Source organism: Rhopilema esculentum, chromosome 12 (assembly GCF_057945365.1).
Source record: "Rhopilema esculentum isolate cy_ngs chromosome 12, ASM5794536v1, whole genome shotgun sequence".
Lineage (NCBI taxonomy): Eukaryota > Metazoa > Cnidaria > Scyphozoa > Rhizostomeae > Rhizostomatidae > Rhopilema > Rhopilema esculentum.
In genome coordinates, this window is record NC_142826.1 from 3,568,325 (window position 1) to 3,585,214 (window position 16,890).

General features: G+C 34.8%; 3 protein-coding genes across 3 annotated transcripts; 1 reads left to right on the forward strand and 2 right to left on the reverse strand.

The window, feature by feature from the left end:
• Window positions 1–1,747: 1,747 nt before the first annotated feature.
• Window positions 1,748–7,852, reverse strand: LOC148958703 (beta-1,3-galactosyltransferase 1-like). The gene is made up of 3 exons (XM_089111781.1): window positions 7,760–7,852; window positions 5,734–6,491; window positions 1,748–2,244 (listed from the first exon to the last, which is right to left on the reverse strand). The coding sequence occupies exons 2-3, from the start codon at window positions 6,459–6,461 to the stop codon at window positions 1,920–1,922; spliced, it is 1,053 nt and encodes a 350-aa protein (XP_088967907.1). The 5' UTR covers window positions 6,462–6,491; window positions 7,760–7,852; the 3' UTR covers window positions 1,748–1,919.
• Window positions 7,853–7,856: 4 nt separating this feature from the next.
• LOC148958704 (uncharacterized) lies at window positions 7,857–9,527 on the forward strand. Its single transcript, XM_089111782.1, has one exon. The coding sequence runs from the start codon at window positions 7,963–7,965 to the stop codon at window positions 8,758–8,760; it is 798 nt and encodes a 265-aa protein (XP_088967908.1). The 5' UTR covers window positions 7,857–7,962; the 3' UTR covers window positions 8,761–9,527.
• Window positions 9,528–11,914: 2,387 nt separating this feature from the next.
• On the reverse strand, window positions 11,915–16,887 carry LOC135681668 (trans-1,2-dihydrobenzene-1,2-diol dehydrogenase). Its single transcript, XM_065196241.2, has 4 exons — window positions 16,370–16,887; window positions 14,314–14,641; window positions 12,800–12,965; window positions 11,915–12,066 (listed from the first exon to the last, which is right to left on the reverse strand). The coding sequence occupies exons 1-4, from the start codon at window positions 16,733–16,735 to the stop codon at window positions 11,940–11,942; spliced, it is 987 nt and encodes a 328-aa protein (XP_065052313.2). The 5' UTR covers window positions 16,736–16,887; the 3' UTR covers window positions 11,915–11,939.
• Window positions 16,888–16,890: the final 3 nt, after the last annotated feature.

Sequence of the window (16,890 nt, forward strand, 5' to 3'; positions counted from 1 at the left end):
ATCCAACTTTGCAAAACTACGTCTCAGTGCTCACAACCTCAGGATTGAAACAGGTAGATACGGTAATAATCCTATTCCTAGGATTGATAGAAAATGTCCGTATTGTCAATCTTTTAATAAAACTGCTGTGGAGGACGAAATTCATTTTTTATTAGTTTGTCCCCTTTACGAGACTGCTAGTAATTCTATATTATCTATGATATATTCAAAATTTCCCAGAATATCATCCCTTGACCTTTGTGATAAGTTTATTTGGTTGATGAGTCAAGAAGATACGGATTGTCTTATATCGATAGCCAATTTTATATCGCTGGCTTTTGAGTCACGGGAATCTTTTGGGAAGTCCTCTACGTGCATATCCTCGTAACGTAAACTTTCTAGCTCGTCATCATTTTTTCATCTGTTTATCTTTGTATTAGCTGTTTTCTGAGATTTATTGTTAATTTGTAATTATGTTAACTTGTAAGTATAGTAATTCTGTTTGCTGTTTTCTGAGATTTATTGTTAATTTGTACTTATGTTCTGAGATTTATTATTAATTTGTAATTATGTCAACTTGTATGTATGATAATTGTGTTGGCGATGGGCCATTTCGGCCTACAAGCCTTATAAAGAAAGAAAAAAAAAAGAAATGCTAACCTCGCAGCAGGGTAGATATACAGAACGAGTGAGAAAAAGTCTTGTGAAATTTCGCTGCGAAATACTTTACGATCTTTTTTCACAGAGAATTTCTTCGCGAGAAATCCCAGCAAAAGTTAACTGCGCATGCTCAAGACGTATTTCGTGCGAACTTTTTCACATTTCGCTGACTTTTTTCTCACTGGAGATTGGGCTTAATGGCTGGGGCAAAGACATAAAAAACCACATGTTTCTGAAAACCCCGCAGAGTTCCTTGCTTTATATGGACACATTGCCTTTAATATTGATTTTCGGAGCAATTAATTACTGTTTTTATAAATATTAAGATGCTAATAATTGAGAAGAAACTAATTTTAAAGATAGAATAAGATTGTTGGAAAAGTTCGTCATGGATAATTAAACAAATGCTGACGGACGTATGAAAATAACTCTAAAGAGCTTTCGAGGCATATGCCGTATTCGTTTCCAATAAAACAACATTTGAATAAATTTATTAGTTAATAGGATGATGTATACGGTAGAATGTTAATATGCTAAAATAGTAAATAGATAACATTTAATGTCTATCTAAAAGCAATTTCTTGAATGTTACAACAAAAAATTTTCTACTAGAGATCTTCAAATATTTTCTGGGATATTATTCCAAATTTTTATCCCCGAATACGAGATAAAGTATTTTTCATGATTATTTAGCACTGTTGGGTTATAGAATTTTCCAGATGCTTCTTGCCCATTGTTAACGTTACGTCGATTTATAAAAGGCTAGTGCAGTTTCCTTTCTATATATCAAATATGAATCTAGCACATTCTAGTTCATAAGAGAAATGGACGGTTGGCCTGTCAGAAATGTGCCCGACGAAAAGATTCAGTACGCTTAAATACGTTTGCTCGTTTGAATTTTGGATCGCCAAAAAAACTGCTTGCAAATCTCATTTCAAAGGCCAGGTTTTCCAGCATAATTCTTTCCAATCTCAAGCTTTCAGGGTAGAACAGAAATCAGTTTCCCCTAGTAGCATGTCACTCTAGCTACACACATCTGATTTTCTTAGGTTACATTTACTACTGAGAAGAATAGATAGAAAGAATAGCAAAGAAAGTACATCAAACGTGATCATAAAATTTCAAATATATTAAAAAACCAAGCTGAAGACGTTACTAAATTCCTAATACTTAAAAAGCTAAAGATGAGATGATCACTATTAGTATATATTGATAATTATCAATTTAATGTAAGATTGATTCATACTAAATATAATATAAATATAGAAATTTAAAGCACCCTAGCAGGTTTGCAATGCAAAATGTGCTTCTAATAACATTCTTAGTTGGTCATCTGGCCGGACCGGGTGCGCGAGATACAGGGAAGTATACCTACACCCCTCAGCACCACCAAATACCAAATCAAATCCTTGTTTATTGTCAAAAGGCTTAACATCACCAAGGCTCTTGATTAGCAGTCCAACGTAAAGATCTTCCATTGGGAAAAGCTTTCTGCCATATGACATTTTAATCATTCTTCCAAGAACATCGTCCGACATGACGTAACCTCCTCCAAGACAGTACCCAGGGTAATTAGTTCCTTCATAGTCATCCGTAGAAACAAACCTACACAAAGATAAGCTCAAATTAAGAATAGTTGGTTAGCCTTTTTTTAAGAAAAATTGGAAATCTTACTTTCATAATCTGATTAAAATATGAGTGTTAAAGCCTTTAGGATAAGTTTGATTTTAAAATCAATACAGAATTAAGGATCAAATGACAATTCGAGATACACATACCTCGTAAAAATTAAGTTTTTGACAGTTTTTATTGTTTTTAGCTAGAATGCTTTAGGCAACTATTATAATCACGCCCGATGATCGCATTAGGTGTGAGTAGCAAATTATAACTGTTCTCTTCGATACACCCAAAGCGTGTACAGCTTAGCCTATACGGCATCGAGCACTTCGTGACAAGTCTTTAAACAGTACCAATTTGAAGTATTTTTGCTCTACATTAAAACATATCTTACCAATGGCGGAGACTAGGGGGCAGGGGACGGCCACCCCATCTCCCGATAATTTAAAAATAAAAAGAGAATTTTAGTGACAAAGCATTTTGATAGCTACATATATTCTAACTTTTGAGGGAGATTCTTAGCCACGACATCAATATTTAACGAACATGGTGTTTGTATGGGCCAACACTATTATAACATAATATAAATAAATTTCATTCTTACCCTTTACATAATGTTGTAAGTTTAATAAAAAAGGTTATTCAGTCATTTTGATGAACGCATTTGGTACTGTACGCGTGATGAATGCATTGGTTTTCTGAAACTTTGCAAAACCTTTTCGATCTCATGCAGTGGCGGCTCTTGCTAATGGGCATCTGGGGCAATGCCCCCTCAAAAAGATTCAAAGGAAATCTATGATATTCATATTTAATTTTGAAGATAGTCTTACTGTGGTTAATTATATAAGTTTGTATCCCTTCTAGAAAAAGCTCCTTGCTATCCCGTCTCATCCTTAGCCTCGCTTCTGGCCCGCTAGTGCCTTGAGCGATGATGTCATTTTACGGGCAAAGTTTTTTTGCCCCTAGCCGACATGCGTACAAGCTAATTTTCGACCTCGAGCATTGAAAAAGGTGGCCTGTGATTGGCTTATTTGGGGGAATTCGGGGCAAGAAAAATTTTGCCCATAAAATGACATCATCGCTAAACAACAACCACATCTATATATGCTTTTTCTTCTGCGCTCCATGACGATCAACATCGAACCATGAATACAGTGAAAAATTTGCAAACTCGACCTTTCTATCGATTATCGCAATATTGATGGTCTGCCCTCCCAACTGTGAAAGTCACGAGCCGCCACTGATCTCATGTAAACATTGAAATAGATAAACTATGGGACCTAGTGATGAAAGAAAACTTGAAAGTATTCCCTGGGATTTTCTTTCGGTCAAAATCTAGTTTACATGCAATTTGTAGCCATCCCAAGAACAGAATATTTCTAATATTGTCTCACCACCAACCATGGTAATCTTGATATTTGGTCCTCCGCTATCAAATAGGTTTCACCGGCCCTGTTGAATCATCTAAAAAATGCATCGATAAAGCACTCTAGATGGTCACAGAAAATCTTCCTTGGCCACTTTGCCTCATAATAAACATAGAAGTGACCACAACTGTATACTACTTCGATTAACTATTAGTGAAAATCAATGTTAATCGATCTGTCATATCGTGTCCGATCTCATATAGGCAGAGCTGTAAAATAAGGTGCATTGCTATATCAATCGGGGCTAACACTTTTCTTATTTTCTTTATTTGTATTTTTTATATCTTATACTATGAAGTTTAAACTTGTTTGAAAATTTATATGACTCAAAACATTAACACCAAGCTAGAACCATAAACGCCAATTTGACGGCCAATATCAGAGCTATAATTCCAGGCGTAGGAATCACGAGGTGTGGTCACATCGAGAGGAAGGACCAGGACACTGCTCGATAAGCATAGCTTCTCAGTGTCCTAAAAACTACCTTCGAATGCTAGGTAGCAACAAATACAAATACAAAAAGAGTTGAAAAGTGTAAGTTTGAAGACAAAATTATTGAAAACAGCAGCTGAGTAAAATAAGAACAACTTTATGACAAAACGTCTGAGAAAAAACCAGCACCAGATACTTCGACATAAACTACAATACATGTATTATATTGAAATCTTTGCCAACTACAATACTCTGCTCCTTGGCTTCGTCACCCCTGGCCTTTAGTCCTAAAAACATGAGAAGCTAACAAAGAGAGCACAGAAACTGTGATACAGAAGATAATAGAGTGGCAGGAAAAGGAGTTTTTTTGCAGAAAGGTGAGGCCAATGATGGGCCAGTGATGTTCCTTGACCCTCTTAACTCGGGTTGACCAGCCATAAAGGGAGGCGAAGCCAGTTTTCTCCTAATGTCAGCTACTAGAGAAAACTTAAGTGACAAGCCACCAAAAAATACATAATGAAAAAATTGGGCTCTGCACCCTTCAGATAGACACACAAAGAGACATATACACCCTACAAATCAGATACAACACTATTTAGAAGAGAATGTTAGAAACTAAAGACTGGTTTGAACTGGGGCACAAATGTTCTCTCTTGTATTGGGATTTTAATTAAAAAGGAGATCAGACAGCATTACTGGCTTCTGATATAGTTTGAAAGTCACTATGTCACACGCTGTGTCCCGATTAACATGGATGAATTTTAATAGATCAGGAACTAGAAAAGCTTTCAACAGAGTCACTGTAATTGACCTTCCCAAAGTCTATTTCTGTTAAAAATGTATGGCCATTAGTAATACTTTGAGGGCAAATCTACTCTAACAGTGTAGATTTTCCCTCGCAGTAGTAGGAATGCCTTACTGATTTAACAAAATAAGGTTGTTCGAAATTCACTGCCATTGCTAATGATTTTAAAGTAATTTAGGAAAAAATGCTTCACATAACGAGATATTTTTGTGACAAAGCTGCACAGTAACTTTCAAATCATATACAGAGCTCGATTAATGCTTTTTATCTCCTTAATGTGAGAGTATTCTGATACTAAGAGGTAAGATTTGCCTGTTTCACAACAGTTCTTTATTGCTATGGCTATTTTCTGATTCTTTCTTTCCATAACAAAACAAAAAAGGACAACAGACAGCGTATAAACAAAGCTCTGTGAGCCCATAATGTTTGGCCATTTGTTATTAGGCTTAATGGCAATACCCTTCATGTCTTGCTGAAGGGGATCTGAGCAAGAGTTAAAGAGTTCATTATCGTTCTAACCATTTTGACTTAGCTAAGTCAATGTGAAAGAATTTGATGGTAGTTTCTTTTATTTATACAGAGAATACACAATTTATACATTAAAAGGATTACAATTTAAGCTGAAAACAAATGCTAAGAAGTATTTAAGCTGAAAGATGTACATTATATCAACATATCATGATGATAAATCATTAACTTCATGCCAAGTTTCATTTAATATGATTCGAAAAATATTGTTTAAAGAAATTAGTCAAGAAGTGTGTTTTCAGTGTGAAAGTAAAAATCACTGAACAAGAATAAAGAATGACATACCATTTGTTGTTTGGGTCTCTTACAACTGGAGAATCAAAGTTGCACCAACCACTGTAAAACTTCTCTCTCTGTTGCTCTGCCAACCATTCAACTAATGGAAATGTGTTTATAAACACATCATCATCAGTTTTAAGAATGTATTTTGCTTTGCAACTGAAGTATGCCCATTTGAGTCCAAGACGTGTTTTCATTGTGAGGTTGCGATAATCTTCATGAAAGCCGCCAAGAACAATGTCTCCAAACATCTTAGCTTCGGCATTTACAAGATCCATTACCTGTTTATTGGGTGTATGTCCAACCAAAAAGACAACTTTAACAACACTGTCAATACCATACTCTTTTTCAACTTTTGACTCCTTCTTCATTGCATGTCTGCTTTTGCCAAAACTCTCAGCCCAAGTTCCTCTGATTGCATTACGTCTGATATAACCATCTGGTGAAGTTACTACCAGCACTATTAGAAAAACTTCTTTGCTACATTTAGGCGAAATCGGCAATGGGTCTGTATCACTTTCAACAAGCTTGAAGTGTGGAGTGAGTTTTTCTAAAACATCATCATCTGGTTTTCTCATTTCCAAAACTGAAGAATCGCTTATTGTTATACAGTCTGTTATCCTTTTAGGTTCTGTAAAACCATGTTGCTCTTTTGTCATTGACAAGGTTAAGAGTAGTACTGCAAAAATAGTCACAACAAAGAGGCCAATTAAAAAATTATGTGCCTTTAGCATCTTTCAATCTTTTCTTTCCTGCAGTGTTACCTAGAAAATATGGAAAAATTTATAGTTATAAATCTAATGTAAATTTGATACAAATTATTTGCTCTTAAATAGAGCCTGTTATTTGTACATCCATGTAGGACAGGGTACAGCCTGCTATTTGTAGCAATGATCCAACTGTTTCATCAAATGAGTTTTTATAATTACGAATTCATTTTAGGCTTTGACCAAGCCACTAATACTTTAGAGGACAATGGTCTTTTGTTTAAAAACAATGGGAAATGTGATTTCATCTTGCCCCCCCCCCCCCAATATTTGACAAAGTGTTTGCCCCTGGGGAAAAGTGTTTCATTCTAAATCAAATGATCTTATGGAGATCATGGCTGCTGAGAGGTTTTGGTGACCTTGGGGTAAAACTGAAAAACATGGCCAAAAAATTTTTGCGACCAGGTTCTTTTTTATTTGTTTCTTAGGCATGCTTCTGTTAAGTTTGATTAAGTTCCATACTTAAAATAGAATGACTTTCTTTATAAGGCTCTAGACCTATCGCAATGCCCTTGGGCAATTTGCCCCCTTTCTCCTCTTGGTGCCGGGCATGAGATAATCCTTTAAGACAAAATATGCACACACTCAAGAATCACTGGGAAATTTAATGCACACTCAAGTGTGCAAGATTTTCACAAATGCACTCTCGTACTCCCAGGTAATAGCCTGTCCAGTCCTGAGATCTCCTCAAAAACTGCCATGAAATCCAGCCTGGGAAACAGATGGTTTACTTATACTATTCTGCTATGAATTAGTTATATTCCAGCACGCCGTAGTTAGCATCACGTTGGGCATATAATGACATGTAATGCACCCTTGGGTGTAGCAGGAGGCTTTGACTAACCCTCCCCCTCCCCTAAAGGTTTCAAAATATTTGCTGTCGACTCAACAGATGCTAGTGTATTTGCATATTTTTATTTTTTTCTGTAAGCAGATATCTAGATTGGGAGGAAATTATTTCAAAATTTATCAATTATTTAATGACAATTTGGCTAAGGATGATGTTTTTTCCTAAAAAAAATCAAAATTTTTTATCTCGTCTTAAGCACCGTTGTTAATCGTGCCCACTTTTCTTCAGTTTCTCGTGCAAATTTTCGAGTGTTCCTGACAATGACAACTCACATTCGGCATGCATGGTTGGTGCGTATTTCTGGCATAAATGGGTAAGATTTTTGCAAATATTTTTTACGCTTTACAAAAATTATTGCTCAATTCTATTTCAAAACGCCTAATTTGCCTAGAAGTTGTATAAAACTCTCACAAACCTAGTTGTTTACTGGTTATTTTCCTCCACTCCTTCTCTTTCTTAGGCCCGTCAACGCTTTGAGATAGCCCTGCGGTGGAATTGGCCTCTATTCAATTTTGTCAACAGCATCAGTGATCATATCAACATATCATAAGAGAAAGAACTGTGGTTTGAGGTCCTACGAAATCTCTAATAAATTTTGATAAATCAAAGTAAAAAGGCATGAGCAAACGAAAGGCTCTTAAGAATGATGAAACAGCAATGACAAGAAAGTTCCCAAAATTGGAAGAAGATGTTTCAGATCGAAAGGAGATATGGACTTTTGATGAGAGATGTAGGCTAGTTGAGGCCCTTGACAGTAAATTTAGTACTTTCAACAATCTTGTAGCAAAACACGTTGGTAGCAAGCAAATAAGGGACGTTAAAAACTACACAAAGTTCTATCAACTTTTGGAAACTGGTGTTAAGTATCCAGAATTCCTGGACAGCACTCCAGTGGATGCCTGGATTTCCCTTGCAGAGAAAACACAGAAGCCAGACGACAAACAAGCTGAAGAATGCATTCCCCAGATCATGACTGCTGCTGCTCGTGAGCCTGAGACCGACAGCAATGCTGGTGACCCAACTATGACTCCAAATTATTCTAACATCTACAATTACTTAGCTTTGCTTCTAAGAGGTGGCAAGCCTCCAGATTTGTCCTCAATTGACGCAGAAGTTGTTTTGAATTTGCTAAATGACTTGATTGAAAGATTTGCAAACTCATATACAATGTTACAAAGGGAGTTTCTTCATGATGCCTTTAGTGTACTGAGTGGAAAAAATAATGGACAAGCTTTACTGGAAAATAATACAGAAACATACTTTTCAGATCCCTCAGATATCTCTCAAAATAAACAGCAATCAAGAGAATTTTCATCCTTCAATCCATTCAATGTACCTGCCATACTACTTGACTTTAAAAAGAAAAAGCCAATTGTGCTTGACTTCTCAACAAGTTGGAGGACAAAACTCGAATAACCTTCTGCAAAATTTGCACAACTTTGATGATGATTTATTTCAAGATCTGATGCTTCTGTGAGAACAATGTGCACCTTACTTCACAAAGAATCCCTCAAAATATGTCTTGGATACAATTTAATTATAGAGGCTTGGGATGATATGGTTGCCATTACAATTTCATCTAATGTATATTATTTGGCAAAATTCAAATATGTTTTTGCAGCCTATGGCATAACATTCTGTCTTTGAATGAATTGATACTTTTAAAATGTTTGATAGACTAAGGAAATTTTTTTTACCATTGAACCTTTTCAACAAAATGCACAGTAAAGCGATGAATGCATAAATTTTAAGATATTGGCCTCTTGAACAAACAGAAAATGAGTCACATGATAATGTCAGTGTTTTCAATTTTTTGGGTTTTTTGATTTTTTCATTTTGCTAAAACACAAAATTTTACCCAAAGTTAGCAGCTTGTAATCAGACTTTCATAGAAATGCATTATTGCATCATTTTGTTTAATCTTTTGCAAACATGTCATTACAGAATACTTGTTTTGGCTGAAGGAAACTCAAACTCAAATGTTTGTTTTTTTCAAAGCCATTTTCATATTTGAATCTATGATGCATATATACATAGTTCAGTAAACATTGCCAGTCACTGATAAAAACCCTAGGCCAAATTAGTGTTGAACAACAACTACTAAATACTAGATAATTTCAATGTCCTATTGTATTATTTTGTGTTTAAAAAGTGATTTTAAATACATTCCATTTCATTCCTGATCTTTGTTAGTTTCTGATGTCAAAGTTATTGTTAAAGTTCTAAATGCGTTCAGCACAACTTTACAATAAAGTACACAGGGGAGCAAATATAAAGCAAGCCGGAAAATTCAATAATATAAATCCTTTAAGAAAGATGTAAATGTGCAAGGAGTAACCAAAAGAAATGAATAAGTAGTGTGTAGATGAAATTAGCAGTGGCTATCCTTTGTTGAATAGGGTTGTAAATTGAAGTGATTGGTAGTATGCTGAAGAAATAAACCCAAGGAAGAAAATTGTTTTACCTATAACTAAATTTAATTCATAAAATGCAAGGAAAGCTGAGACATCTTCCTGCATACTGGAGGCACTTTTCTCAATTGCAGAAAACTATAAAAAGACATACAGCAATTAAAATCCTTTTAGCGTTGTACAAGACTTAAGCGCGTGTTTGGATCCTCATTTTGACCAAGTAGCTAACTTATTTATATGATAAATGACAACATGATTTTCCTTCCAAAATGATTCTGAAAATTTCTTTTTTGTATGTTTTTACTGGGAAATTTCATGTCAGTTTTTGTGTCAATTTAAGTTTCCTGAATCCACAACCTGAAAGAACCCAATGAATATATCTTTATATGTGCAAAATCAGTTAAATCTGATAAACATGAGCCTGTTCCCAATCAAATCATTTTGATTTTCGATATTTAAAGTATTTAGCAGCATTCATTCAGGTTATGAGGACAGAATAACAAAATTCTGAAATAGCTTTTTGAGGATGTAACTTTGCCATTCTATCATATTAACAGACGCTAATTATGTCTATTCTATATAATTAAAGGCATTGAGTCATGATAAAATGGATTGGGTATACCCAAAGTGCCAAAATCCGCTGAGTCACAATTTTCATGACTGTGATGCTGTTGGTTGACCTTAAACTGGACACATGAGCTCACCTCGTACTGATTAACAAAACAGTTTCCATCAATAGCAAGTTGTCAACAACGGATGCCAATATCACGTGAAACAGCAACGATCACGCTGAAACCAAATGACCCCCTATAGAGAAGGCCTATTTACCATGACTCAATGCCTTTAACTTATATCATGTCATCGTTGCCATTTTAAGTAACCATCAAAGTATTGATTAAATTGTAGAAAACTGTATTTATTTGATTATAATATATACTTATTTATAAGCTGTCCACCACTATAAGCAACAGCGAATTGGGTTTATCAAAAAATGTAAGCCACCCTTGATTATATTATAGCCACCCTTGATTATAAAATGTAAGACACCCTTGATTATAAGCTACATAAAAAAACTATGTAGAGATCTTGGTTTGGAATGATGAAAGCAAAAACTGATTATTGTGTGCTTAAACAAAAAAATAGATATTAGAAGTTCAACCAACAGCACGGGACTCTCAATGGACCCTAGAAGTATTTCTTCCTAATCTTCAACATTACCATCATCAGCTTTAAAGTAGCTGGAGAGCATGGCAGGGTCTGGATGAAATAATTTTAGCAGCCCTAATTTATAAGCTGCCCTTGATTATAAACTGCAGCAAACCATACCAAAAAATAATTACAAGCAGCAGCTTATAACCGAATAACTACTGCAGTTAAAAACATTCAAACAGCTCCCTAAATAGCAAAAAGGTTGTGGATCATCTTGGTTGTAGATACCTATTGAATCGAACAAATTTGTTCCCAAATTATCATATCAATGAACAAACTTTCACATAGTTCTGAAATTGCTATCAAGAAAAGAAGTAAATTCAGTCCAAAAGCAATGTGAATGTCTTGTTTTCCTGTTAAACTTTGGCTGTCTTCCCCACAAATGAACAGCTTCATCAGGATATACTACTTTAAAACTGACTTTAGGAAACATGAAACATTTTGACACATTTTTGCTTTCATATTAAGTTTCTTAGCAACTATGCTACTTTGAGCTAGCAATTTTCTGATACAAAAAACAGAAAATTGAAAGTGAACTAAAGCAAAAAAAATTAACTCCAGAATCCAAACAATTCTTTGAAAGAAATTTGGAAAGTGAGTCCCTGCAACTCAGAGCATTCTGTTCACGCAATCTAATGACACAACTGTAGTCATCCCCTATGATGATGTTGATCCTTCATGATGGTTAAGGATGATTAAAAAATAAAAAACAAGGCATGCATGCATCAGTTGAAATCTGCATTCGCCTCTCATAGACACTAATTGCAAGTTCCTTTAAAGAAAGCAACATTTAGTACCTTAAAGTATCCTGGTAGCGAAAAAGAAACTGGAGTAAAAATTCAAAATTTTTAATATGTCCTAAATAATTTCTGGTACAAGAATTCTATTGCCGGGTCATTCAAAATTTCAATTTATTTGTAGCTTATCCTAAAACTCATTAAATTATAAAAAGTCAAATTAGTTGGTTCTGGTCACTCAGTTATTTACTTCTTGTCGACTTTGTTCCAGGTACCTCATTATTCTTTTGCTTGTGCTGTGAGTCATTACATCACTTTCAATCTTTCCTTCTATGATTAACTTCCTCATATGTTCGGCTTCATATCTAAAACATTAGGCAACAAATAAGAAATTAAGCTAAAAAACAATTTGTGCATGCATCTCAGAGCCAATATCTGCACATGCATACTTTATCAACATTTGGATTTTCATTTGCACATCAATGAAATTTACTCAATCCTGGAGATATCTGATTCTTGTAAAAAGCAAGCTAATGCTAGAGAGATGTGCCCAAGTGACTATTTTGTTGGTTGGTTGGTTGGAAAATTTTTCTCCAAAACGCCCTATCTTCTGCATCTTCATAATGGAGTCTGGACACAGCCATTGGTTCTCTTAATACAAATCATAAACATGGAACACTTCTTTATGCAACTGTGCACATTCTTGAATTGAAATTTATATTGTCTGGGTATTGCCAGGATTTAAATCAAACTAGTTTGAATTTTTAAGTGTTGACAGGAATACTGACAAGAATGCTGACAAGAAAATTCAAACAATGGGGTGATAATGTCCAAGGATTCTTTTTTGGACAATTTTTCTGCCAAATACAAGTAAAAATACTAAAGGAGTAAAGTTTTGTGGTCGAAATAGCATTATTCTTGTGGATTATTCACTCTTGTAAACTGGCCTTGACTTCAATTCAGATCTGGTTCAAATGTTTTTCAGTACCTGAGGAAACATATTTGATACTATATTTATATATATAAATTTTATCAACTGAAAAAAGGTATAAAGAGACACAACTTCTGAGGCTGAGATTTATTAACAAATTTGGTTACCTTAATCCAGCACTGTTAGCAAAGTTTGTTGGAAACAATGTTTCAGGTAATGAATAGCTTTTGTCTACATCATTGATGGTGACAAGTGTAGGACACCAAAATGGGGCCCTAAATATGATCCTTCCTTTAGTGCCAATAATAATCCCTTCATTTGGAAGATCTGCAACTGAGACAGTTAGTTATTGGTCAGTTATGGTCTCAAAAAATTATTTCTGAGCAAATAGAGCATCAATTTGAAAAAAAGCAAATTTAAATGGTGAGACAGTGCAATTTAAAACTCAAAAAAATAACCAGGGCTGGAAAATGTCCGGCAGCGCCGCTGCCAGGAAATTTTTAGCACAAATTCATTGGAGGAAATTGTTGATGTTTGCCAGGAAATTTTTAGCACAAATTCATTGCAGGAAATTGTTGATGTTTGCCAGGAAATTTTTAGCGTGAAATCTCCATTGCTTGATTTTAATATGAACATTAAATTCATGTTACAATATTTCTACGGAATGCTGTTTTCTTGTGATATACATACATACTGTATAATTTTTGTTCTGCACTACTAACAAAAAACAAAGATTTAGCTTTCAATAATCTGGTATTATAAGCGTCTGTTATGCCATATTTCCGTGCATGATTTTCAGCTACTAATTTAATTCCAGCAAGCTCAAACAAAGTTCATTCCTTTTTATACATTAGCCATTATAAATATGTAAAAACACTTAAAGACAGCCAATCTTGTTACATCAATTGTTTTGAAGGTGAACATGCCTCAAAACCTGTGTGGATGTGTCCATTATTATTCGTATTTTCCTACTGGCATTCGCATACATCACTTGCTTTATAGAATGTAAGCGTTTTGGTCTTAAATAGTTGCCTCTAGCACCACCCCTGATTTAAAACATTTATTTTAACCATTGAAAAATAAAATATTATTCTTATATGTTGTATGAACTGATGATAAAAATGAGAAGCAAACATGAAACCCAGAGCAAGATGTATCGATATATCAATACTTATAAAGTATTTAGTTTGCTAGTATGAAATTGATATGATATGAAATTTAATCAAAGTTATTATAGATTTTCAGATCTACTTTCTTTAACCTTGAAAACAAACTATGAGTATCGTGCTTGATCACGTTCTCCTTGATTATCGAATACAGTATAAACAAAATGATTCCTGTTTCGAATAGCTATGTTCAAGACTGCAGGACCAACAATTAGTTCTTTTTAGTGTGACAGTTTGTTTTTAGGACAAATTTTTAAACAAATCAAGCAACATGAAATATCAATTTCAGTGGGTGGAAACTTTCTTGAAGCTTCACAGGAAATCTTGAATTTTTTATTTTGCTTCCAGGAAGAAAATTGTTTTTTTCAAGGCCTGAAAATAACTATCCATTTCCAAGAGTATTCTTTGTGCATTTAAAATAAAAACCAGGGATAATGTTTAGAAATAAAAACATCAATATGCAAAATCCACATTCAAACAATTATATATTTGGCTTAATATTCATGTCAACTTACTTCCTGAACACATGGCTTGGGCAATCTTCTTTCCCCTAAAGAGAAATGTTGTGCTGCTACATAAATCAACTCCAGAATCAGCAAGGAATCCAATTGTGGATCTTTTTATGGGTTCATCCCCACTGAAAACCATATCTACAAAATGCATCAAATATATGCCAATATCCATTAAAACACTTCCACCAAGGCCTGGATTAGTCACTCTGTCAATAGAACCAAGAACTGAGATACCAAATGTTACTTGGACTGCCATAATATCTCCAATGATTCCATTTTTCAATGCTTCAAATGTTTCCAAGTGTGCTGGGAAAAACCTTGTCCAAACAGCCTACGAGCATGGAAAAAATTCAAATTTTATAACACGTACTTTTTATTTTACCTGCTTTTTTATCAATTTCTTGAAAACGTAATCTTCTGTTTTTTCCAAAGTCCCTTACAAAGTAATTTTTGAAATAACAAGTAAAATGTGCACAATTTTTCAAGGTTTATTTTCTGCTTAAATTTTATTAACGACCTTTAAAAAAATTGTAAAATGACCTGTTTTTCAATAAAATGACATGATGCCGTTTTCTTGGAGTACAACAAACCATAACCAACATAGGCAGATTCAATCAGGGCAATAATGGGCTTAATGTTTCATCGCTTATCTCTTGTTAACGACCAAATTTAAAAAAAGGGGACGACAAAGTTTTAGATATACTCCTTTGCTATGCATAATTGTCTGAAGCACTTAAATAATGACAATTTTTGCGTTCAGCGTTAACTTTTTGTGGCACCGGTTTTTCCCCACAGCTTTGGATAGGAGGTGCGAGCCTTACTGTTGCAGCTGATTTGATGCTATTTTCTCTTCAGATTTCTATTGTCTTTGACGCTATACCATTGGCTGGTTCAAATTGTAAACAAACAGTCTGATTGGCTCAAAACATTTTTCATTCTTGTTAATCATGATGGTATTTCTAAAAACCTTTACTGCAGTTTTAATTACGATTTAAACTCAATGTTTGGAAACATTCAACCGTCATTTGCTTAAATTGCAGTCAAACTTGCAAATAATTAACAATAATGTTTTTTCTTTAGAAGCTTGTGGTTTGTCAAAGCTGGAGGCTGTCTAAGCTGAAACTGTATAGGTAAAAGAAGCTAGTGAATATCTATCCACTCTTGTTAGCAATTTTTGACTCCCTTACATTAGTCATTCCTCCCCTTCGGTGCTCAGCTCTCTTGCAATTCCTATGTTTATCAAAACGCTTCGTTGTTGAACTGCCAAACTTTGCCTATTGCATTGTTGGTCAGACCTAATCTTTGTTCTCTTTTCGAAACAGGATACCTTTTCTTCATTCAGTCTTTTTTGCCAAAATAAATTTAGGAAACAGACAATTTATTAGTAGGCTCTCTTTCTTCAATTTCGCTGACTATCTATTTCCATAGTGCAAACAAAAATTGGTCCCTGTCTCGTCTGTAACCTTGGAACCACTTTTAGGATAAAATCAATGTGCCATTTTGACTGCAGGCTTCTGAATATTTTCCTGGGTTTTGACTTGATAAGATTTTGAAACTTATTTAGGATGTGGAAAAACTTTTCCACATTTTGATTTTGATTTTGAAAATTGATATCAAGAAGCTGAAAATATTTCAAAACATTTATAATAAAATTAATTTCAGTGTTTTTAAATACTTTTTTGTAATTTTAAGAACATCCTTGAAAAGATTGACAAATTTGGGGATTTCAATTTCATTTTTGAAACAGATTTCATTTTCGATTTTGAAACAGGCTCCGGATTATCCAATTTGATTTTTAATCCGAATTCATCCAAATCCGAATTTATTTAATTTTTTTAAGATCAATTCTCAGATTTTACAAAGTATTTCTGGATCTTAGAGAAGATATGTGGATTAGCCAGCAGATTGCCCCTTCTCGGCCAATGTAACTAAAATTAATTTTACTGGCCTGAGCTGAAATGAGGGGACGTATATAAGAGGGGGCTCAAATGAGGGGACGTATATAAGAGGGTATCAATTGTTGTATGTTTTTTACTACATGCTACCTCAAAATGCTTACCTCCATAAAAAGCTTCCTCTCTTGTTTAGCAACACTGAATATCTCGTCTAATTCAGATGAGTTCATTCCAGCAGGCTTTTCACAGAGAACATGCTTGCCACTCTTCATTGCACATATCGATAATTCTTTGTGAGTCGTATTGATCGTACCGATGTAGATGACATCGACATCATCACGCAAAAACAAGTCCTCGTACGACCCGCAAGCTACTTCGATTTGGAACTTTGCAGCAAATTCTTTGGCTCTTTCTAGAGATCGAGCACCAACAGCTTTTATGCAATGTTCGGTTTCTGGCAATGTTTTCAAGGCTAGGCAGAAATCGACTGATATTTTGCCAGCTCCAGCGATACCCCACCTGGTTGCCATGATCTTAATAATCTTGTGCCGTCCACGCTATACATGCTACAAGACGAGTCCGTGCTTACGTATGTACTTCCATGCACATGCCACCGAGAGGGGGACGTGGCCGGTCCAGTGTTGTCAGGTTGATGAAGTGTCTGAATGCAGGAAGCAGGGCGTGC